The sequence below is a fragment of the Oncorhynchus tshawytscha genome, linkage group LG12 (assembly GCF_018296145.1).
Source record: "Oncorhynchus tshawytscha isolate Ot180627B linkage group LG12, Otsh_v2.0, whole genome shotgun sequence".
In the NCBI taxonomy this organism is placed as follows: domain Eukaryota; kingdom Metazoa; phylum Chordata; class Actinopteri; order Salmoniformes; family Salmonidae; genus Oncorhynchus; species Oncorhynchus tshawytscha.
Window position 1 is genome coordinate 32,758,944 of NC_056440.1, and position 25,063 is coordinate 32,784,006.

Consider the following 25,063-nt stretch of genomic DNA (forward strand, 5'->3'; position numbering starts at 1 on the left):
GCCTAGTTGGAATGGTGTTCATTAACTTTTTATTACTCCTTGTCCGTGTCACACAATCCTTTCTTATGAACTCATATTGTTAATCACTTATAAAACAGCGTATAAGTTTACTTAGTTACAATTCTATTTAAAATGGGCATATTGTTTATTCATTATCCATAATAATTTCAACAGTGGCATTACAGAACTCCCATGATCCAAACAGCTCCTCAACTCCTCCCTTCACTAAGTTTTGTTCACACAACACAATAACACATAATTTCTCCCTGTTATGAACTCTCCTGATTCACATATCAAACACTTTGAAAAGGCTAAGAAACAAAAAACATGATTCTAGGAGAATGAGTTTTAGGACTCCACTGTGGATGGTGGGTTCACCTTTTAAAGCCTGTAGGGTAATCGGGGTACAAAGTTCAAACAGTCAGATGAACCGGGGCACCAATGAGTACAGTAGGGTGAATTTCCCCCTCAACATTGATGTCAGTTTTGTGTTTTCCCTCTAGAATTTGGGGAGGGTAAGCTGATCCTACATCTAATACAAATCTGCTTTCATTCAAGTTTTTCAGATGAACGTCTTTGAATGAGCAGGTCCAAGGTAATTGCTTAGGTCATTCTGACAGTGCTCGGGGATCTCATCATAGAAATATTACAGTCAGTGTGTGTGTTCTTCAGTTCAATGGTGATAGTGTTTCCAGATCTCAGCAAAGACCTTTGTGGGTGACAGGGTTGTGTCATGGCTGGCTTACACACCCTCCATAATCACCAGTGTACTTTAAACTCCCTTTCACCTGCTTCTCACCCTTTCCACCTGTCTCTTTCAAGAGCTACCAATAGCAAAGTTTGAATAGGGTAAATATTTACGACTATATTGTCAGGGCACATACAGATAAGAGAGCACCAGTTGTATTTTACTTGCAGGTTGTGTTGAAAAAAATGAAATTGCCAATGGCTCATTCTGTGCTCTAGGCTTATTCTCAAGCAAGATCAGTCCAAAGTCTACTATTAACCCTGTGACAAATGCAAGCTATGCAGAATCTTTTCAGAGTTTCTATTCAATCCTGCTTTGACAGATTGTACTGGAAAATACAATGGGATGTGAGCCATGAGTCAGGCTTAGTATGGCCTGTATACTGAAGGGATGATAACAACTCATTCATCATTGCAGAGGTGCTTTTCACTTTAAAAAAAGGTGGTTGGGAGGAGCTCTATCACTCTTATTTGTATTATTCTTCAAACCTTTATTTAACCAGGTAGGCTAGTTGAGCACATGTTCTCATTTAAAACTGTGACCTGGCCAAGATAAAGCAAAGTGACACAAACAACAACACAGAGTTACACATGGAATAAACTATGTGTGTGCACATTAGGTAAGATAAGGGAGGTAAGGCAATAAATAGGCCATAGTGAGGAAATAATTACAATTTAGCAATTAAACACTGGAGTGATAGATCTGCAGAAGATGAATGTGCAAGTTGAGATACTGGGTTGTAAAGGAGCAAAAAAATAAACAAAATAACAGTATGGGGATGAGGTAGTTGGATGGGCTATTTACAGATGGGCTATGTACAGGTGCAGTGATCTGTGAGCTGCTCTGACAGCTGGTGCTTAAAGTTAGTGAGGGAGATATGAGTCTCCAGCTTCAGTGATTTTTGAAATTTGTTCCAGTCATTGGCAGCAGAGAACTGGAAGGAGAGGCGGCAAAGGGGGAATTGGCTTTGGGGGTGACCAGTGAAATATACCTGCTGGAGCGCATGCTACGGGTGGGTGCTGCTATGGTGACCAGTAAGCTGAGATAAGGCGGGGCTTTACCCAGCAAAGACTTATAGATGACCTGGAGCCAGCGGGTTTGGCAACGAATATGAAGCGAGGGCCAGCCAATGAGAGCATTCAGGTCGCAGTGGTGGGTAGTATATGGGGCATTGGTGACAAAACAGATGGTACTGTGATAGACTGCCTCCAATTTGTTGAGTAGAGTGTTGGAGGCTATTTTGTAAATGACATCGCCAAAGTCAAGGATCAGTTTGGCAGTCAGATTTACGAGGATATGTTTGGCAGCATGAGTGAAGGATGCTTTGTTGCGAAAAAGGAAGTTGATTCTAGATTTAATTTTGGATTGGAGATGCTTAATGTGAGTCTGGAAGGAGAGTTTACAGTCTAACCAGACATCTAGGTATTTGTAGTTGTGCACATATTCTAAGTCAGAACCTTCCAGAGTAGTGATGCTGGACGGGCGGGCAGGTGCGGCAGCGATCGGTTGAAGAGCATGCATTTAGTTTTACTAAATGAGCAGTTGGAGGCCACGGAAGGAGAGATGTATGGCATTGAATCTTGTCTGGAGGTTAGTTAACACAGTGTCCAAAGAAGGGCCAGAAGTATACAGAATGGTGTCGTCTGCGTAGAGGTGGATCAAAGAATCACCAGCAGCAAGAGCGACATCATTGATATATACAGAGAAAATAGTTGGCCCGAGAATTGAACCCTGTGGCACCCCCATAGAGACTGTCAGAGGTCCAGGCCTTCCGATTTGACTCACTGAACTCTGTCTGAGAAGTAGTTGGTGAACCAGGCGAGGCAGTCATTAGAGAAACCAAGGCTGTTGAGTCTGCCGATAAGGATGTGTTGATTGACAGAGTCGAAAGCCTTGTCCAGGTCGATGAATACAGCTGTACAGTATTGTCTCTTATCGATGGCAGTTATGATATCGTTTAGGACCTTGGGCGTGGCTGAGGTGCACCCATGACCAGCTAGGGAATCAGATTGCATAGCAGCGAAGGTACTGTGGGATTCGAAATGGTCGGTGATCTGTTTGTTAACTTGGATTTCGAAGACCTTAGAAAGGCAGGGCAGAATAGATATAGGTCTGTAGCAGTTTGTGTCTAGAGTGTCTCCTCCTTTGAAGAGGGGGATGACCGCGGCAGCTTTCCAATCTTTGGAGATCTCAGACGATACGAAAGAGAGGTTGAACAGGCTAGTAATAGGGGTTGCAACAATTTTGGCGGATCATTTTAGAAAGAGAGGGTCCAGGTTGTCTAGTGTCTAATGATTTGTAGGGGTCCAGATTTTTCAGAACATCAGCTATCTGGATTTGGGTGAAGGAGAAATGGGAAGGCTTGGGCAAGTTGCTGTGGGGGTGCAGGGCTGTTAACCGTGGTAGGGGTAGCCAGGTGGAAAGCATGGCCAGCCGTAGAAAAATGTTTATTGAAATTCACAATTATCGTGGATTAATCGGCGGTGACAGTGTTTCCTAGCCTCAGTGCAGTGGGCAGCTGGGAGGAGGTGCTCTTATTCTCCATGGAATATACAGTGTCCCAGAACGTTTTGGAGTTTGTGCTACAGGATGCAAATTTCTGTTTGAAAAAACTAGCCTTAGCTTTCCTAACTGCTTGTGTATATTTGTTGCTAACTTCCCTGAAAAGTTGCCTATCGCGGGGGCTATTCGATGCGAATGCAGTACACCACAGGATATTTTTGTGCTGGTCAAGGGCAGTCAGGTCTTGAGTGAACCAGGGGCTATATCTGTTCTTGGTTCAATTTAAAAAAAAATTGGGCATGCTTATTTAAGATGGTGAGGAAAGCACTTTTAAAGAAAAACCAGGCATCCTCTACTGACGGAAAGAGGTCAATACCCTTCCGGGCCAGGTCGATTAGAAAGGCCTGCTCACTGAAGTGTTTTAGAATAGTGATGAGGGGTGGTCGTTTGACTGCAGACCCATTACGCACGCAGGCAATGAGGCAGTGATCGCTGAGATCCTGGTTGAAAACAGCAGAGGTGTATTTGGAGTGCAGGTTGTTTAGGATGAGATCTATGAGGGTGCCCATGTTTAAGGATTTGGGGTTGTACCTGGTAGGTTCACTGATAATTTGTGTGAGATTGAGGGCATCAAGTTTAGATTGCAAGACAGCCGGGGTGTTGAGCATATCCCAGTATAGATCACCTAACAGTACAAACTCTGAAGAGAGATGGGGGGCAATCAATTCACATATGGCGTTCAGGGCACACCTGGGGGCTGAAGGGGGTCTATAACAAGCGGCAATGGTGAGAGACTTGTTTCTGGAAAGGTGGATTTTTAAAAGTACAAGCTCGAATTGTTTGGGCACAGACCTGGATAGTATGACAGAACACTGCAGGCTATCTCTGCAATAGATTGCAACTCCGCCCCCCTTTGGCAGTTCTATCTTGTCGGATAATGTTATAGTTAGGGAAGGACATTTCAGGGTTTTTGTTAGCCTTCCAAAGCCAGGATTCAGACACGGCTAGGACATCCGGGTTGGCAGAGTGTGCTAAAGCAGTGAATAAAACAAACTTAGAGAGGAGGCTTCTAATATTAACATGCATGAAACCAAGGCTTTTACGGTTACAGAAATCAACAAATGAGAGCACCTGGGGAATGGGAGTGGAGCTAGGCACTGCAGGGCCTGGATTAACCTCTACATCACAAGAGGGACAGAGGAGGAGTAGGATAAGGGTACAGCTAAAGGCTATAAGAACTGGTCGTCTAGTACGTTCGGAACAGAGAGTACAAGGAGCAGGTTTCTGGGGGCAGTAGAATAGATTCAAGGCATAATGTACAGACAAAGATATGGTAGGATGTGAAGTGGAAGTAAATATAGGCATTGAGTGGCGATGAGAGAGGTATTGTCTCTAGAGACAACATTTAAACCAGGTGAGGTCACCGCATGTGTGGGAGGTGGAACAAAAGGATTAGATAAGGCATTATTGAGCAGGGCTGGAGGCTCTACAGTGAATAAGACAACAATCACTAACCAAAACAGCAATGGACAAGGCATATTGACATTAGGGAGAGGCATGCGTAGACGAGTGATCATAGAGTCTAGTGAGTAGCTAGGCGGGCTGGAGACATGGCGATTCAGACAGCTAGTGGGTCGGGGCTAGCAGGCTAGCAGAAGGGCCTTAGAGGGACGTCACGACGGAAGAGACTGTTGTAGCCCCCTCGTGCCTTTACGTCCGCAGACCAGTCTTGATGGATCTGCAGGGCTCTGTGTAGTAACAGGGTCCAGGCCAATTGGCAAAATAGGTATAGTAGCCCAAGAAATTGGCTGATGATCCTCTTCAGCTAACAGTCCGATATGCTCTAGACAGCTAGCGGGCCGCGGCTAGCAGATGGGCATTCAAGGGACGTTGCGACGGAGGAGCCTGTTGAAAAACAGCTTCGGGAGGATTACGTCTGGTCGTGGTAGTCCAGTCGTGATGGATCGGCGGGGCTCCGTATTGGCAGTAAAAGGGGTCAAGGCCAATTGGCAAAATAGGTATTGTAGCCCAAGAAGTGGCTAATGGACCTCTTCAGCTAGCCGGGAGATGGGCCTAGCATAGGCTAGCTCCAGGCTTATTGGTGCTTGCTTCGGGACAGAGACGTTAGCCAGGAGTAGCCACTCGGATAGCAGCTAGCTAGCTGCATTGATCTAGGTGAAAAGGTTCAGAGCTTGCCGTAGGAATCCGGAGATATGGAGAAAAAGAAGTCTGATATGCTCTGGATTGCATTGGGCTGTGCAGACTGGCAGGAGTTGTCCGGGCTAAAGGTTAGCTGATGACCGCTAGCAGTGGATAGCTGACTACTAGCAATAACTAGTGTCGGGGTTCGTTCCTTGTCAATCATTTGCTTATTGGTGAAATCAGCAATCAGACAATATCTTTAAGTAAATCAATCATTAATTTATAAATGCAATTGCAGACAGAAGTTGGAAGTTGACAACGGGAACACAGCACACATTTCCAAGTAAGTTCCGCACTCCACCTAAGGGCACATCTGATTTTATACATGTGATCACTCCCTAGTGGTATGATCACCTACGTCAATGTCTGTGTGTATCAATAAGCTGAGGTTACCTTATAAGGCAGCCTAGTACAGTAGCTTCTCTGAATTTATTAGCATTATCTAATGTCACACAAGATCAAAATGTCAACACCAGACAGTGTTTATGGTTTTAGTCTGCCTCAGACCTAACCTGCAAGCACACTCTCTCAACAGCCAGGGCTTAACCACAAAGACTAATATAGATAGCTTGTGCAACGTATAGTGGCAGAGGTTTTAGACACACAGCAACAGTATCTTATTATAAGGCCTGCAGCAAAACATATGAATCTTAAGGTCCCCTTAATCAATAATGGGGAGGGTCTTTGGGACCCACCCCCTACACTAGTTAGCTGGCTAGCTTCTGTTGGGGGTTCCGGTTCTAAAGTCAAGAAAATAGAACATCCATACCACCTTTGGTGAGGTGGGTTGCAGGAGAGTATGTTGAAGTTGAGGTTAAAAAAATTATAACGAAATATATGCAAAGAAAAAAATATATAAAAAGATATATACACGGGACACGACAAGATGAAGACAAAGACGCCTGGCTGCTACGCCATCTTGGAAGTTGCTCTGTCATTTATTCAAACCAAGATGGGTAGTGCTGTGAGGGGAGGGATTTAATGAGTGTATCAGCGGTGTATTATCTCTTCTTAAGTTATCATGCAATGAGTTCAATACCATAGATAGAACATATCATTCCATTCCATAAACAGGTTAGTTCACCCAGACCCAGCCATAGCCTTTTGGGGGCCCTAAGCTAAAAAAATAATAATAATTTGTGGCCACCCTCTTGACACCTGAGAGAAAAAAAATCCTGCAATTCGACACATTTGACCATGACATGCCATGTTAATATGATATCTGAGTGAGAGTGACTAACATCAATGGGGGCCCCTTGGAGGTCAGGGCCCCTGGGCACATGCTTTGCGAGCCCCGGTTGGTTATTGGACCATATTTACTGTGAGTTTAAATAACTGGTTAGACTAATTTACCAATCTAAGAAATGTTAGCTGACAGGCTAATTGAGTAACTGCCAGTGACTGACAAAACAAGACAAAAACCAACCTGGACTCAGGGGTAGACGTAACATAGTAAAGGACAATCTGGGACACTCAAGTGGGTATGATATGTTATGTTTGGTATGGTATGTATTCATTTGTTGATGTCCATCATCCATTTCGTGTGATATGTTACGAATTACAATTTGTATGATATGCTACAAATTGCAATTCGGATATGTTACAAATGTACAGTATGATATGTTACAAATGCCAATTTGTTGTGGCTAACATTAGCTAGGGGGCTAGGTAGCTAACTCTAACATTAGCTAGATGGCTAACGTAAGGTTAGTGGTTAAGGTTAGGAACCTGTTAAACTTAAATCTTACTGCTGTCAATGTCATAAGAATATTACTGCTGGCAATAAGAATCTACTTTTATAACTCTCAACAGTTAGTTGAAAACGGTTGCTTATGTCTTAGTTGCTAGGGCCGGCCCTGAGTAGTGATGGGCATTCCTAGTCTTTTTGATGAGCTGGACTTTTGGCTCCATTCCCCTAAAATAGCTGTTAATTTGGCACCCAAATGGCTTTTTGTTCAGTACCTAGCCTCCCAGATAGCAATGCAATGAGCACTTGGGAGGCTGGAGTCCCTCCAGAGTGGTCGCGCTGTGTGTCAGCTTTGTTGGCCATTTTCTCATTCACGTGGCGCCGGGGATATGCTGCTTTGTCAAGACGCAGCGGTGCTCCTTTCGTTCAGTGCAGTTTTCCTCACATCCCACCCCCTTTAATCGCCCTTCTCCCTACCCGCGACACTACAGCTGCCAATTAAAGGCAATAAGCTTTTTTCAGCATCAAGCCAGTAGTATGCCTACTTCTTGTCACCAGTTATTTTAATGATTATTTAAGGTAGGCTACATGGAAAAGTCCTGTAAATGATGATGTATGTGCGATAACGACGGTCAGCCCTGGTCATCTGGATCCACTGGTGACGAGTGCTTAAAAATATAATAAAACCATGAAAAATAGCACATCTCGAATGTAAAGCCTAAAAAGTTGAGTACCATTATGTCAGATCGTGATATGTGAGTTCAAATACATTTTAACCAGACATAATTATTAGATCGCCTGCAAAAAAAGGAAGATTATTCAAGCAGTAGCCTAGGCAAATCAGGGAACTAATTTAGCGTCTCTTTCACAGATGCGATTCGGTTCTTGATTCATTGAAAAAGAGCCGTTCATTCGAGAACGACCCTTGCTCAGAGTCCACCATGTGGAGACGTTGAAATATGAAAGCGTTTGTCACCTGCTAAGAAACATCAATGAATAAGGTATGTAGCCTGCACAATTATTATTAAATGGCACATTTTGTATGTTTGATTGTTTTGATTCATTTGATCAAGAGAATTGTAAATACATTGATTCCTCGAATTTATGTTAGGCTACGCTGATAAAAAGCATATGTAGCTCACAACTACCGTATTACGTTTAAAATATGTTATTATAATTACCAGTGTTTCGTCATAGTTAACTTTATCGGGAAATAAATCGCTCGTATTATTACTGCACTAGAGTGAAAACATTCTGTTGATGCGCATCCCAACGGAAAAAAAGCCTAATTTGGAAAATGATATATATATTTTAATGTGGATGTTGCAGTGTTAAAATATTCACATCTGAGTCCGCAAATAAAAAAAACAAGGACAAAGTTGCATTGGCTAGCTACTGTATTTAAAAAAGAGAACTTGAGCTCTAAACAATAAACGATGTCTCCCCCAATAGGTCTGGTCTGGAATCACAGAGCTGGATTTTGATGGACATAGCCTACACTATGCTGAAATTTAAGTTTGGTCTTCTAATATTCTTTGCAGTGATATGTTTATATTGGACATGGTCCATATATATCAAATTGAATACAAACAAATACCCTGCAAAAACACATTGGCAAATTCTCATAAGTGATCAAACAATAACTCCGATTAAAGACACTAAGCATTTAATGGTGTCTGCCTACAAAGACCACAGAGTGGATGGAGCAATCCGTATCATTAGTATAATCAGAAGAGGTGATCTCCAGCCACTTCATTGTTTTTTCTGTGGTGGACATGGCTGCTTTCCTGCCTCAGTGGCACAGGTGGAGATGCACAGTGACCATTTTGGATTCCCCTTTGTGACCACAGATGTGCTGTGCCAGAGTCCATCTATGTATAATGTGACACATGTCACTATATCAATACATTCAGATATCAAAGCCAACCAAAACCAGCACTTCCTGTCCATACAAAACAAAGAACTGAGAGAGGAGAAGATATTTCCATACAACTTTACAGTGTGCATCTCCAACCTTTTCGGGGGCTACAACAATGTCCTGCAGTTTGTTCAAACTATGGAGATGTACAAACTCCTTGGGGTGCAGAGAGTGGTTATCTATAACACCAGCTGTGGTCAGGACTTGGAACCAGTGTTAGTTCACTACAGGGAAGAGGGTATACTGGAAATAGTAGAATGGCCGATTGATCAGTTCCTCAACCCATCCAAAGGCTGGAGGTTTGAGGAGCACAAAGGAGATCTCCACTACTATGGGCAGCTGACCACTCTGAATGAATGCATCTATAGATACATGTACCAGTCAAAGTATGTACTTCTTCATGACATTGATGAGATTGTGATGCCTTACCAACATGCCAATTTGCATCTACTGCTGGAGGACCTTCAATACCAGCACCCCAGAGTAGGAGTCTTTGTCATCGAGAACCACATATTCCCCAAAAACCATTACGAAGACAGTGGCAAGTTTAAACTGCCACAATGGAGGGAAATTCCAGGGATCAATATCCTGGAGCATATTTACAGAGAACCCTCGAGAGAAGCTGTTATCAACCCTACCAAACTGATTGTCAACCCTAGACATGTAGTACAGACATCTGTTCACTCTGTGCTGAAGACTTTAGGGGAGACCTTCTGGGTACCACCTGATGTGTGTCGGCTAGTACACGTCAGAGTTCCCCTGCAAGGGAGCCTCACTAAAGATCAGCTGCTTGTGGACAAAAAGCTGTGGGAATATGAAAAGGAGCTAGTTCAAAATGTTGACAACACTTTAAGGAAATCTGGACTGTTGCTTTGATGATGCAAATCTGATTTTGACATTCTTTTGTCATTTTTGTTTCTTGGCCTATTTCATATGAATAATAGTCTGTTTTGCTCTAGCCAAGCCTTGATGACTCGTTAGACAGTAAGGTCAGCCACCTCCCAACTTGGCAGAAAATGACTGCGTGATGAAATGAATAGGAGTGAATGGACAATTATTGCATTATGATCGTCCCTGATGTTTTCCTAAGCTTCCCAATACCTACCTGATTGCATTTCAGACTCTACAAACTATACTTCCTTCTGATTTATTTTTGGACTATCTTTTTTGCTATGTATTAGTATGTTATTCATTGTGCTGCTATGAGTTAATAGCATTAAGGCCAAATTCAATGCTTCATAAAAATACAAATAAATACATATTTGTTTCTTATACCTCCAGGGGTCCTAAAATAAAACAGCCATATGTTCCATGTAATTACTATTTTAAAACAATTCCATATGTTAGGGTAGTAAATATCAGACAAAAATGGCTTATATTCTCAGTTTTGACACTTTGGTTAACTCTGTTTGTCATTTATTTGACAAACCTGTTTTTAACTTGTCCCAAGGACCTCCCCTTGTGTATAAAAAGGTGGCGTTATATTAAAGGATGTAAAGTTTTCAACCAATTATTCAGCAATTATCAATAATTTACTGAATAATTAGTAACATTAATAACATTAATTTCCATTTGACAGTTGTGTGTACTATTACTGTTTGTGAGAGTGTATCATTATTTGTTAAGTGATTTTTAATTGGAAAAAAACTTGAAAATATGTTAATCTGATTCCTCTCTTCCTGTTTCACAAACACCCGGAGGTGGACTGGCCATAAGGAAAAAAATGATTTACCAGCAAACAAAAACTTCTAATGTGTATTCACCATCAGTTATACATGCATGTCACTTTAGTGTTAGTTTCCATACATATTGCCTCATTCCATTACATCTTTTACCTTTCTTTCCTCTGTCACATTTGTGTGATTGTTCCTAAGGTTCGCTAGCAATAGTGGAACATATGGCTAACATATTACAATTTGGCCAATAATTTTGTGGCAAATACCAGATGGGCTGGTCCATTTTTAGCCCAATGGGCATGTCAATTTTTTTTTGTGGAAAATGGTAATTATCTTTTTAATACTGGGACCTTAAGGAAAAACAATATATACTAGCAAATGAAAAACTAGTGTTTAATACATTTTTTTATTCAATAATAAAGTTTTAATTGACATTCTGACTCTCTGACTTAATTCTACTTTAGAGATTTTGAAACCTGGGATGACTCACAATGACGGACTTGGAGGTGAACTCTTAATGATGGTGACTCAAAGCTCTTCCTGTGTAATTCTGACGAGTTAAGCGTGCATAAATGGTCATAATTCCCTTTTTATGCACGTTTCTCTCTGAGTATTCTGACCTTAAACATGAGAAAGGCATGCTATTCACCCAATATTTGTTTGGGGTGGAAATCAAAGAAATGAAGGTGTTTCTACAGATACGCCATATTCTGACCTTGACTTAATTCCCTCATAATTCCACCACCTTTATGCGCAATGAATAAAGGTTGCGAAACCTGACGGTTCCAATTGGAACAACATTACCTTCATTTTCCCGATAGAAATAACACCATTCTCCATGCACTGTAGTTTACAAATTGATAAGAGCTATTGATGAGAGTTAGGTAAATTGAAGCCATTTGGATAAGGGGATTGTAAATATAAATTACAATCTATTTTACCTTATGATTGCTGGAGACCAATGTGAAACCAGTCATAGGGCAGCAAATTGAAGCATATCAACATCATTTTTCCACATTGGATTTTATGAAATGCTGGCCTTATAACTTGCAGGTATTATATTTGGAGACCCAAGCTATAGGCTTCTGTAGCCATGCGCAAATTATAGTATAGTGCCAAACCTACCAAGTTGATTTATGATTCTTGTTCCTGAAGTTCGCTAGCAATAGTGGATCATATGGCTAACATATTAACAGCTATCATATGGCTAATTTGTGCAATAATTTAGGACATGTAGTCTATTTGTGCAATCATTGTGCAACACATACCATACATAGTAGTTTAAACCTGGAGCCTGGTGCACGGTTCACGACGACTGGACCATTGTCATCACAGTTCCATGATTAATGAGGATTATTAGGGTAGATTTATAGGACTACTGTTCAACCCCTATTGTACACTTTTCTCACCTTCCAATAATTTGTGGATTGAACAATTGAATATGGCAACTTTCAGGATGAATCAAACCATTGTATTTTTTTATTCCACAATATATTTGGTGCTTAAAGTTTTTTATTATTATTCATAAATACTTTCCTAACCCTAAATAATATAAACTCAGCAAAAAAAGAAACATCCCTTTTTCAGGACTTGTCTTTCAAAGATAATCTGTAAAAATCCAAATAACTTCACAGATCTTCATTGTAAAGGGTTTAAACAGTGTTTCACATGCTTGTTCAATGAACCATAAACAATTAATGAACATGCACCTGTGGAACGGTCGTTAACTTCTTGGTGACAAGGGGCAGTATTTTCACGTCCTGATGAAGTGTATGCCCAAATTCAACTGCCTGCTACTCACCCCCAGAAGATAAGATATGCATATTATTAGTAGATTTGGATAGAAAACACTCTGAAGTTTCTAAAACTGTTTGAATCATGTCTGTGAGTATAACAGAACTTATGTAGCAGGCGAAACCCAGAGGAAAAACCATTCTGATTTTTTTTTTCACTCTTTTCAATGGGATTTCATTGGGAATCTAGATTTCTAAGGTACCTTCTTGCAGTTCCTACCGCTTCCACTGGATGTCACCCATCTTTAGAAATTGGTTGAGGTTTTTCCTTTGTGTAATGAAGAAGTAGCCCTGTTCAAAACGAGGGTCACTTCAAGTATACTGTTAGAGGCGCGAGACCAGAAAGGTAGCGTCAGTTTGTTTTCTTCCTGTATTGAACACAGATCATCCTGTCTTCAATTTTATCGATTATTTACTTTAAAAAATACCTAAAGTAGTTTGAAATGTTTTGGCAAAGTTTACAGGTAATTTTTGTAGATATTTTGTAGTCACATTGCGCAAGTTGGAACAGGTGTTTTTCTGGATCAAACGCGCCAAATAAATGGAAATTTTGGATAAATATCGACGGAATAATCGAACAAAAGGACCATTTGTGATGTTTATGGGACATATTGGAGTGCCAACAAAAGAAGCTCGTCAAAGGTAAGGCATGATTTATATTTTTATTTCTGTGTTTTGTGTCGCGCCTGCAGGGTTGAAATATGTTTTCTCTCTTTGTTTACGGAGGTGCTACCCTCAGATAATAGCGTTGTTTGGTTTCACCGAAAAGCCTTTTGGAAATCTGACATGTTGGCTGGATTCACAACACGTGTAGCTTTAATTTGGTATCTTACATGTGTGATTTCATGAAAGTTTGATTATGTATAGTAATTTATTTGAATTTGGCGCTCTGCATTTTCACTGGCTTTTGGCCAGAGAGGTTAAGACACTAACAGCTTACATACGGTAGGCAATTAAGGTCACAGTTATGGCAGTCGTGGCCAGGGCAATAAATTGCAATGTCCGTACTGTGAGACGCCTAAGACAGCGCTACAAGGAGACAGGACGGACAGCCGATCGTCCTCGCAGTGACAGACCACGTGTAACAACACCTGCACAGGAATGTATGGTGGAAAAATTGCAAGATTGTTATATTTTATTGCATCAAATGGTTGTTTTATTCAACAGAAGAGTATTCTATATATTGTGTGTGTTCTACTGAGGATGGGCCTCTGGGACATAACACTGACAGGAGATTTACAATGTCTTTTGGGTGATAAAACCTAAAGAGCATTCTAGAGCATGAGTTAATGTTTCTGGTCTATACAGGGCCAGACACTGGTCTCTACACAATGAAAACTGTTGACACAGCAGATACTGTCTGCTATGTATTATAGGTATCTTTCATTCAAATCTTAACCTTGTGACTCATTCAATATATATCTGTTGTTCGTCATGTAGGTTGGAAGAGGTGTATCTTGGCTATAAAAGAGCTCTGTAATTTGGTCTCGTGGCTCTCAACGAATCACCTGAGCGTGAATCGTCAACCAGCCATGACCAGCCATCATTATCGTAGAGCACTCAACTGATTAACTTTATATGTGTGCGTTGTATTGACCTGCTCCCTTATTAATAAGTGATTAAAGATTTAGTTTAAGTATAACTTTGACTTGTGTGAAAAGTTTCTCTCCTCATTTGAAAGTAAAGAAATTAACCACCCCAATCGGTACATCACACCTGCGGGACAGGTACAGGATGGCAACAACTGCCTGAGTTACACCAGGAACGCACAATCACTCCATCAGTGGCCAGTGAAAATGCAGAGCGACTGTCCGCAATAGGCTGATAGAGGCTGGACTGAGGGCTTGCAGGCCTGTTGTAAGACATCACCGGCAACAACGTCGCCTATGGGTACAAACCCACTGTCGCTGGACCAAACAGGACTGGCAAAAATTGCTCTTCACTGACAAGTCGTGGTTTTGTCTCACCAGGAGTGATGGTCGGATTTGTGTTTATCGTCGAAGGAATGAGCATTACACCGAGGCCTGTACTCTGGAGCGGGATGGAGGTGGAGGGTCCGTCTTTGTCTGGGGCTGTGTGACACAGCATCACTGGACTGAGCTTGTTGTCATTGCAGGCAATCTCAACGCTGTGCATTACAGGGAAGACATCCTCCTCCCTCATGTGGTACCCTTCCTGCAGGCTCATCCTGACTTGACCCTCCAGCATGATAATGCCACCAGCCATACTACTCGTTCTGTGCATGATTTGCTGCAAGACAGAAATGTCAGTGTTCTGCCATGGCCAGCGAAGAGCCCGGATCTCAATCCCATTGAGCACGTATGGGACCTGTTGGGTTGGAGGGTGAGGGCTAGGGCCATTCCCCTAGAAATTCCCCGGGAACTTGCAGGTGCCTTGGTGGAAGAGTGGGGTTACATCTCACAGCAAGAACTAGCAAATCTAGCGCAGTCCATGAGGAGGAGATGCACTGCAGTACTTAATGCAGCTGGTGGCCACACCAGATTGATTTTGACCCCCCTTTGTTCAGGGACACATTATTCCATTTCTGTTAGTCACATGTCTGGAACTTGTTCAGTTTATGTCTGTTGTTGAATCTTATGTTCATACAAATATTTACAGATATTAAGTTTGCTGAAAATAAACACAGTTGACAGTGAGGATGTTTTCTTTTTTTTGCTGAGTTCACAATTCAGAGTATTTTTAAGTCTACCAATTGGTGCTGAAAAGGAGATGAATATGCTTATATTTACTTGGGCCAGGATGGGCCAGGATGATACCAGTATCGCAGTGTTTTTTTTCCATGACAAAAATTAAAACAGGAAGCAGACCAAACTCTTTGGCCCTTTAAAAACCTGCTGGATGTAAAATCATGTGTGCTATAGCTTGGAAAATAAATAAATGTGATTCTGGATGACAACATAATGATGTTTGTTCCAAAATTAGGTCTATTTTCCTAAAGAAGTGAAATCCACTTAATGTTTTGTTTCCTTGCCATGATATGAACAAGTATCACGATACTGGTATTGTCCCGGCCCTATTATTTACATGGCTTTCTTAAATTGATCCCTAATATTCTGAACCATGCTCTCCATATACTCTGAGTCTGAGAATTTTAATTAACAGTATGCCAATTTAAAGGGATGGCTTTAGATAAATGTAGTGGAAACTCAATTGAATGAAAACTCCATGAGAAAATCTGTTGACTAGCAAGTGGGAGGGTTTTCAGCAGTTGAATAAAATGTATTCAGCCCAGGGAGCCACGCCTGCAAAGCCTGTTAAACACCTGCATAAGGTAAGTCTGAATAACAACTGAGAAGTTTGTAGAAAAGGCATGCGTAGGAAAGATGTACATTTCCTAAGTCTGAATTGGGCCACATATAGATAAATGTACTGAAAACCATATTGAATGAAAACCAGCTATTGCTGATTTAAACATAGGGTACATGTTTGCCAATATAGCTGCCAAACAGTTGCAATGTTTTTGATTGGATTAGTCTGACACTGACAGTACTCTTTCAGAACAGTTTTTTTTCTAAATGCTTAAACTCTACATCAGTTTGTAATTTTATAACACACTTTTTGCAAAACTGTAAACACAACTCACTGCTTTACACTCAGTTTGCAATTTAATAACACACTTCTAGCAAAACTGTAAACATTGGTCTCTACATTGCTACACTTTCACCAATTGCCTTTCCACATTGACACGTGAAAACTCTTTTAGATAATGAGTTCACTTACAAATCAGAACTTGAGCACTATAAATAGGCCACAGTAAACATTTGGTTTGGACAATATTGGACAGAGCGTAAGATGTATGAGAAGGTGAAGAAGTAGGAGGAGGAGGAGAAATAGGTGAAGTAGGATGGGGAAGAGGAAGGGGAGTCAGGAAAACAATAACTGATGAAATCAGAGTGACTGTGGTTGACCATGTTGTCAACCATAGGATGAGCATGAGGGAGGCTGGCCAACAGGTTCAACCAAATCTACTGTTGCAGGTATCATCCGGATATTTCGAAATGAGAACCGGTAAGTAACTAAGTGCTGTGGTCTTACTGGTACAGTAATATGTACTGAACTTTCATGAGAAGGATCTATCACTAAAACCATTCAAATGTTTTTACAGAACTGCAAGAAAACCAGTATCTGTTGGAAGAGGTTGACTGTTCACCCCAGAGCAGGAGACCCATATTGTAAATATAGTCATTGCAGACTCAGAACTGCAGGACCACATAATGGCAGATAACACCATATTCCAAAACGTCAACAGAGTGAGTCTCTCTGTCTCGTCTACTGAAACACAATAGAATTAGGATGAAGCAGATGTACAGAGTCCCTTTCGAAAAAAACTCAGACTGTGTAAAACAACTGCGATATGAATATGTGCAGGTAAGCTATACTATCCTATCATTGGTACTGGAAGTGTATGGTACTACATCATATTGACTGATCCCTGTCTTTTCATACTGTGCTACATTGTTTTGTCTTGTCTCTTTCAGAGAGTCATGGAGCTAGAAGCAGATGCCGTGCATCATGAGCTAATATTTGTGGACGAGGCAGGTTTCAACCTAGCAAAAACAAGGAGCCGCGGCAGGAATATCATCGGACACCGTGCCATTATCAACGTCCCGTGACAATGTGGTGGCAACATAACAAAGGCTATTAGTCAAAATGGCGTCCTTCACCATCATGCAATCCTAGCCCCATACAACACTGCACAGATTATCACATTTCTGGACACCCTCCACAACAGACTAATCCTTAATGACCAGGGGCCACAGCAGCCAGGTACGTTATCATCTGGGACAATGTTAGTTTCCACCGTGCTGCTGTGGTCCGCAATTGGTTCACCGTCACCCACTTTTCATTGCACTCAATCTCCCACCATACTCTCCGTTCTTAAATCCTATTGAAGAATTCTTCTCTGCATGGCGTTGGAAGGTGTATCATCGCTATCCCCAACAGCGCATACCCCTTCTACAGGTAATGGAGGAGGCTTGTGGAGACATCGATGAGGGGTCATGCCAGGCCTGGATAAGGCACTCCAGGCAATACTTTCCACGCTGCCTAGGTCAAGACAACATTGCATGTGATCTTATGGCCAGACCCACATAGAAGTTGAGATATAGCCCCCAAAAAATGAAAAACTTTTTCTAGCACAAATTTTTTTGTTTTCTTCTGTTGCACTTTTGTTGTTTTGAGGAGTGTTAAGACATTTTGAGGAAAAAAAAATACTTTTCCCCCTTATTTGTATTGATAGTGTGTTATGTACGGAATGCACATCAATACTTTACATATTTGGATACCTGTGTGTATGTGTGTTTACTACATGTATGACAAAACGTTATTGCAAACTGCTATGCCCTGCACACAGAAAAAGAAAATGTCACAAGTGTTTTTCATTTATACAATCAGTGGGTAATTGGTGCTTAGTGTGCTTATTCAATTGATGGTTTGTGTGTACTGTATTGACGCAAAAACATTTTTTTTTTAAGAGTTTGAAGAGTTTTGTAAGAATTGTTTGCTTTTGCAAGAGATGTACAATGTTTTGCTGGTTTGGTGTAAGGTTTTGTGGTTAGTGTGTAGAGTTTTGCAAAAATAGCATATAGTTTCAAAGATAGTGCCTATGCAATCAGAACAAAACTGTAATAGGTGGAATATGTCTAATGATAATACAAAAAAACCATTTATTAAAATTATGCAGATAACAAAAACAATTTAGCCCGGTTTTCAAAATATATAATCTTTGTAAAATATTAGTCACATTTTTCTAAAATGTGCCAAACAATTTATAATATACCTAAAGGGATCGTTTGCTGGTTTATAGTGATTATAATGCTAATATTATGCCATATTGTTAAAAATAAAATCCGTCTTAAATCCTGTCTTATATACACTGCATTCCATCATAACATTATTACAAACCGCCTGATGATGAGGGCATCAACTTACAAACAGTACCAGTCGAAAGTTTGGACACACCTACTCATTCAAGGTTGAATTATTATTATTATTATTTTTTTTCATACTGTAAGATAATAGTGAAGACATCAAAACTATGAAATAACACATATGGAATCATGTAGTAAACAAAAATGTGTTAAACAAATTTAAAAAAATGTTTTATTTGAGATTCTTTAAAGTTCTCCAACCAGCTTTATGAGGTAGTCACCTGGAATGCATTTCAATTAACAGTTCATTTGTGGAATTTCTTTCCCTATAAATCCATTTGAGCCAATCAGTTGTCTTGTGACAAGCTACGGGAGGAATACAGAAAACATCAAGCACTATGATGAAACTGGCCCTCATGAGGACAGCCACAGGAAAGGAAGAACCATCGTTACTTCTGCTGCCGAGGATAAGTTCATTAGATGTAACTGCAGCCCAAATAAATGCTTCACAGAGTTGAAGTAACAGACACAATTGTTCAGAGGAGACTGCGTGAATCAGGCCTTCATGGTCGAATTGCTGCAAAGAAATCACTACTAAAGAACACCAATAATAAGAAGAGACTTGCTTGGGCCTAGAAACATTAGACGGGTGGAAATCCGTCCTTTGGTCTGATAAGTCCAAATTTGATATTTTTGGTTCCAACCGCCTTGTCTTTGTGAGACGCAGAGTAGGTAAACGGATGATCTCCACATGTGTGGATCCACAGTGAAGAATGGAGGAGGAGGTGTGATGGTGTGGGGGTGCTTTGCTGGTGACACTGTCTAGTGATTTTTGTGCCTTGAATTTTAGAATTCACTTAGTCCCACTATCATTTGTTTTTCAACAGGACAATGACCCAACACACCTCCAGGCTATGTAAGTGCTATTTTACCAAGAAGGAGAGTGATGGAGTGCTGCATCAGATGACCTGGCCTCCACAATCACCGAGCTCAACCCAATTGAGATGGTGCTAAGTGCTAAGACTGTTGGAAAAGCATTCCTCATGAAGCTGCTTGAGAGAATGCCAAGAGTGTGCAAAGCTGTCATCAAGGCAATGGGTGGGTACTTTGAAGTATCTAAAATCTCAAATATATTTTGATTTGATTAACACTTTTTTGGTTACTACATGATTCCATGTGGGTTATTTCATAGTTTTGATGTCTTCATTATTATTCTTCAATGTAGAAAATAGTAGAAATAAAGAAAAACCCTTGAATTAGTAGGTATGTCCAAACTTTTGACTGGTACTGTAGCTAGTGAAGTATTCAATTCTTAGGTTTCAGGGACAAAATTGTTTATTGTAGTATAGGGCCTACTGAAATATGTACTGTATTGGTTACTGGCTGCTGAGGGTTGTCGAGGCCATCAGCAATGGTCCAAAATCACCAATTGCATAATTTCTATAAAATTTGCCAACGAGCCACTGAACTAATGGCTACAAAATGATTAGGTAACATATTTCATGAAATAGCTTGTAAGGTTAAAGACAGGACTTGGAACCAGTTCAGGGAACAGAACCGACAACCAAACCTTTTCTTTTTTTTGTTAGTAACTCAGCCTGGCTTTAAACTTACTCTTGAAAGTAGACATAGTAGAATGCACAAGGTGCAATTTCTAAATTGGGTAGTGCATCATCAGTTCCTCTTGTCATGTTTGTAATTCCATACCACAGTGAGATATTTATATAACTTGTGGGCCACACAGAGAGGAAATGTTCAAGACACTCTGCATCAGGTTGTACCGTCGTTATATGTGCAATTTGCATTCATTTGGAACAGATTCCATTTTTTCCACTCTGAGCAACACGTTTTTTTTTGTGTCGGCTACATTTACAACAGTTCTAAACTTTGGGTTGATATCAGAAATCGGGTTAAGAATATCTTAATCGCTGTATATAAGTTATGAATGTTCCTTTTTGCAAAATACATTCATGGTCTAAGAGGCTGAGCAATGGAATAACAGTGTTATGGTGAATGTATCACATAGCTGCATGTATAACAGGACATTTATGCTCCCTTCATCTCATAGAGGAGTGTTTGTGGTGGATGTGAACTTAGTGACATGGGTGAACTGGCCATTGTCATTTCAGGCAAATGCCAGATGGGCTGGTCTAACTTGTTTTTTTGTATGTGCAAAATGACTTATCTGGCTAATACTGGGGGCCGGTGTGAGGGCTTTAGAGATTGGCCAGTGTGTTAGAAATGCCAGGTCTGATTGCTTGTCGCAGTCCGCCCCTGCAAACACCCACTGAATGTGGTTCTCCACTTTCAAATTCTCTTTGATTTTGGGGTGTGTTTCATGTATAATACTAATTGAGTATTCTTTTGGTTTACAAATGAACAGTTCTAGTTCAGCACAATGTCTTTGCTACTTCCTACCCCCCATAGTTTTTAATCCTGCACCTTTGAAACACATCAAGAAAGATGGATGGCTAAATCAGAATACTACAGTCTAATGACTAAAACGGTTTAAGCAGAAAGGGACATTGATGTCCATATTGTGGCCCTACTACCTGAGGCCAACTCCATTCAAAACAGATTCCGATAAGTGCAAACTCTCAAACGGTCTTGTACTTGTACTGCTTAAGATGGTTTAGTCCAGGCCAGGTGAAGCAATCTTTTCTTATCGATTTGTTCTTGCAATGCAAACACCATTTGCCTTACTGATTCAACAAAGCTGTCAAGTACCTTCAGAATAGCACCTTATAGCTGGTTCAAGTGACAACAATGACTTAAAAAATGATAGAAAAACACTTGGGATAAAATAATATTGCCACACCTGTAGCATTATCACAATATAAATAACTACACGCAATTCTAATGCTACAGGACCATCTTTGGAGTGTTCATTGTAATGAATCCAACAAATCTTATAAAAGGTCAATTTCTTTACAAGAACAGATTTTGGCAAAATTGTGTCCCCACAGTTTAAGATCCATTTCAATCCAGTTTACTTACTGTACCAGAGGGTCCAAATATCCATGAAATCCTTAGTGTTAATACTGTTTACCTTGTCTCATTATTAGTGCTTTCTTGGCTTGGTTAGCACGCTCTGTCTCACAGGCCTCCAGGCTGTGGGCCTGATTCTACAGAGGTTGGTGAAGGAGGGGTCAGTGGCCTCTCAGGGGCACACACAGTCAGTTCCAGCCTCCAGCTGGGGGGGCTCATCTCAGTAGGGGTAACTAGAGATGGAGATATAGATGATGAAGATGCTCTGGTATGTGATGCGGCCCTGTGTGGAGAGGGTGGTGGCCTGCACCCCGAGACGCACCAGGCCTGACCTCTGCAGGGGCCGCATGGTGAAGATGATGCCCCTGCCTGCCTCGTCCCTGATGCCAAACATCTGGCCCCCTGCCCCCACCCCTGGACCCCCCTCATTGCCCTGCTCTAGAATGGTGAAGGATGTTATCTCCTGCAACACCCCGCCCTCCGAGAAGGCAGACAGGCGCACCACGTTGTGATTGGCTGGGATGCCCAGGGGGAGGGTCAACAGCTTGTACTGCAGTAGCAGAGGGGAACCCCCAGAGCCACAGTCCCGAGAGCAGGGTCTGTAGCACGTCCTGCCATGGAGAGAGAAGAGTCAACTGTTACACTTTCAGAGGTACTGATACCGTCAGGATCCAAAGGTGAGTGACATACTATATCTAATGTACAAGACAACCATGTGATTGTTTAGAGGGACCAATGATCGTGACTTACTACATACATAGATACCTGCACAACAATGACTTTATGGTGATGTGATAAGGTAACTAAGGGAAGTACAAGATGAACACCTTTAGTCCACACACAGACACATACACAGCTCTCCCTCGCCCTCCATTTGGCAAATCTGACCATAATTCTATTCTCCTGATTCCTGCTTACAAGCAAACATTAAAGCAGGAAGCACCAGTGACTTGATCAATAAAAAAAGGGGTCAGATGCAGCAGATGCTAAGCTACAGGACTGTTTTGCTAGAACAGACTGGAATATGTTCCTGGGACACGTCCGATGGCATTGAGGAGTACACCACATCAGTCATTGGCTTCATCAATAAGGGTATCGATGACGTCATCCCCACCATGGCTTCTGGTTGGGGTACATACCCCAACCAGAAACCATGGATAACAGGCAATATCCGTACTGAGCTAAAGGCTAGAGTTACCGCTTTCAAGGAGCGGGACTCTAACCCGGAAGCTTAGAAGAAATCCCGCTATGCCCTCCGACGAACCATCAAACAGGCAAAGTATCATTACAGGACTAAGATCGAATAGTACTACACCGGCACTGACGCCTGTTGGATGTGGCAGGGCTTGCAAACCATTACAGACTACAAAGGGAAGTACAGCTGAGAGCTGCCCAGTAACACAAGCCTACCCGACAAGCTAAACTACTTCTATGCTCGCTTCGAGGCATTTAACTGAAACATGCATGTGATTACCAGCTGTTCTGGAAGACTGTGTGATCATTCACAAGGCCGCAGGGCCAGACAGATTACCAGGACGTGTACTGCGAGCATGCGCTGACCAACTGGCAAGTGTCTTCACTGACATTTTTAACCTCTCCTTGTCCGAGTCTGTAATACCAACATGTTTCAAGTAGACCACCTATAGTCCCTGTGCCCAAGAACACTAAGGTAACCAGTCTATATGACTACCGACCCATAGCACTCACATCTGTAACCATGAAGTGCTTTGAAAGGCTGGTCATGGATCACATCAACTCTATCATCCCAGAAACCCTAGACCCACTTCAATTTGCATAACTCCCTAACAGATCCACAGATGATGCAATCTCTATTGCACTCCACACTGCCCATTCTCACCTGGACAAAAGGACCACCTATGTGAGAATGCTATTCATTGGCTACAGCTCATCGTTCAACACCACAGTGGCCTCAAAGCTCATCAATAAGCTACGGACCCTGGGACTAAACACCTCCCTCTGCAACTGGATCCTGGACTTCCTGACGGACCGCCGCTAGGTGGTAAGGGTCAGTAACAACACATCCGCCATGTTGATCCTCAACACAGGGGCCCCTCAGGGGTGCATGCTCAGTCTCCTCCTGTACTCCCTGTTCATTCATGACTGCACGGCCAGGCATTACTCCCATTAAGTTTGCCGATGACACAGTGGTAGGCCTGATCACCGACAACGACGAGACAGCCTATAGGGAGAAGGTCAGAGACCTGGCCGTGTGGTGCCAGGACAACAAGCTCTCCCTCAACATGATCAAGACAAAGGAGATGATTGTGGACTACAGGAAAAAGAGGACCGAGCACGCCCCCCCTTCTCATCGACGGGGCTGTAGTGGAGCAGGTTGAGAGCTTCAAGTACCTTGGTGTCCACATCACCAACAAACTAACATGGTCCAAGCACACCAAGGCAGTTGTGAAGAGGGCACAACAAAACCTATTCCCCGTCAGGAGAAAGAATTAAAACATTTGCCATGGGTCCTCAGATCCTCAAAAGGTTCTGCAGCTGCACCATCAAGAGCATCCTGACGGGTTGCATCACTACCTGGTATGGAAACTGCTCGCCCTCCGACCGCAAGGCACTACATCACTGGGGCCAAGCTTCTTGCAATCCAGGACTTCTATACCAGGCGGTGTCATAGGAAGGCCCTAAAAATTGTCAAAGATTCCAGCCACCCTAGTCATAGACTGTTCTCTCTGCTACCGCACGGCAAGCGGTACCGGAGCGCCAAGTCTAGGTCCAAGAGGCTTTTAAACAGCTTCTACCCCCAAGCCATAAGACTCTTGAACATCTAATCAAATGGCTACCCCGGACTATTTGCATTGCCCCCCTTTACACTGCTGCTACTCTCTGTTGTTATCATTTATGCATAGTCACTTTAATAACTCTACCTACATGTACATATTACCTCGAGTAACCGGTGTCCCCGCACATTGACTCTGTACCGGTACCCCCCCTGTGTATATTCTCGCTATTGTTATTTTACTGCTGCTATTTAATTACCTGTTACTTTTATTTCTTATTCTTATTTGTACTGCATTGTTGGTTAGGGGCTGGTAAGTAAGCATTTCACTGTAAGGTCTACACCTTTTGTATTAGGTGCATATGACTAATACAATTTGATTTGATTACAAAAATACTCAGGAAACGATCTGTCTAACCACATATTGCAAACACACAGTGGTGTTTTATTGAAGCTCCATACCCTGGGCTACCTCCTTTCTGATAGGATGCAGGGCAGGGCGTGTCCAAACACTGATATCCTCCACGAGTGTTGAAGCACATCTGGTTGTGTCCACACTGGATGCCTTGTACTGCACACTCATCAATGTCTGCAAGCATCAGAAAGGAAACTCGGTATCTGTATGTGTTCTTGGCAATGTAAACCTAGTCGTGGTGGGTGGTTGATGTAGTGTTCATGTGTATTGTTTGTTTTCTCCATACCTGTGCAGCTCCTGCCGTTGGGTAACAGCTGGTAGCCTGTAGGACAGAGGCACTGGAAACCCCCTATTGTGTTCCGGCACTCATGTTGGCACGGGTTCCTCAGCAAGCACTCATCCAGATCTGTACAGAGACCGATGACACAATGAGGTGAGCAAGACGTAACACACTCAACTCCCTTGCTTGTGGCCTTTGCTTACAGACATTC

The 25,063-nt window shown here is 41.9% G+C and overlaps 2 protein-coding genes and 1 long non-coding RNA gene across 3 annotated transcripts in view; 2 read left to right on the forward strand and 1 right to left on the reverse strand.

The window, feature by feature from the left end:
- The first annotated feature begins 7,978 nt into the window (after positions 1 to 7,978).
- Positions 7,979 to 11,161, forward strand: LOC112262979. The gene is made up of 2 exons (XM_024438899.2): positions 7,979 to 8,140; positions 8,592 to 11,161. The coding sequence occupies exon 2, from the start codon at positions 8,623 to 8,625 to the stop codon at positions 9,931 to 9,933; it is 1,311 nt and encodes a 436-aa protein (XP_024294667.1). The 5' UTR covers positions 7,979 to 8,140; positions 8,592 to 8,622; the 3' UTR covers positions 9,934 to 11,161.
- A 4,001-nt stretch (positions 11,162 to 15,162) lies between these two features.
- LOC121847938 lies at positions 15,163 to 18,416 on the forward strand. Its single transcript, XR_006084822.1, has 2 exons — positions 15,163 to 16,915; positions 17,026 to 18,416. It is a non-coding gene; the product is annotated as an uncharacterized LOC121847938 (long non-coding RNA).
- A 2,493-nt stretch (positions 18,417 to 20,909) lies between these two features.
- Positions 20,910 to 25,063, reverse strand: part of LOC112264089 (hemicentin-1) — an 81,148-nt gene continuing 76,994 nt past the window's right edge. Inside the window, exons 79-81 of the mRNA XM_042331094.1 lie at positions 24,859 to 24,978; positions 24,620 to 24,746; positions 20,910 to 22,016 (exon numbers count right to left, since the gene is read on the reverse strand). Coding sequence (XP_042187028.1) covers positions 21,626 to 22,016; positions 24,620 to 24,746; positions 24,859 to 24,978 — 638 coding nt within the window. The 3' untranslated portion in view covers positions 20,910 to 21,625. The remainder of the gene's footprint in view (positions 22,017 to 24,619; positions 24,747 to 24,858; positions 24,979 to 25,063) is intronic.

Coding starts and splice junctions, on each gene's coding strand:
- LOC112262979 (XM_024438899.2), top strand. CDS start 8,623: ATGGACATAGCCTACACTATGCTGAAATTTAAGTTTGGTCTTCTAATA.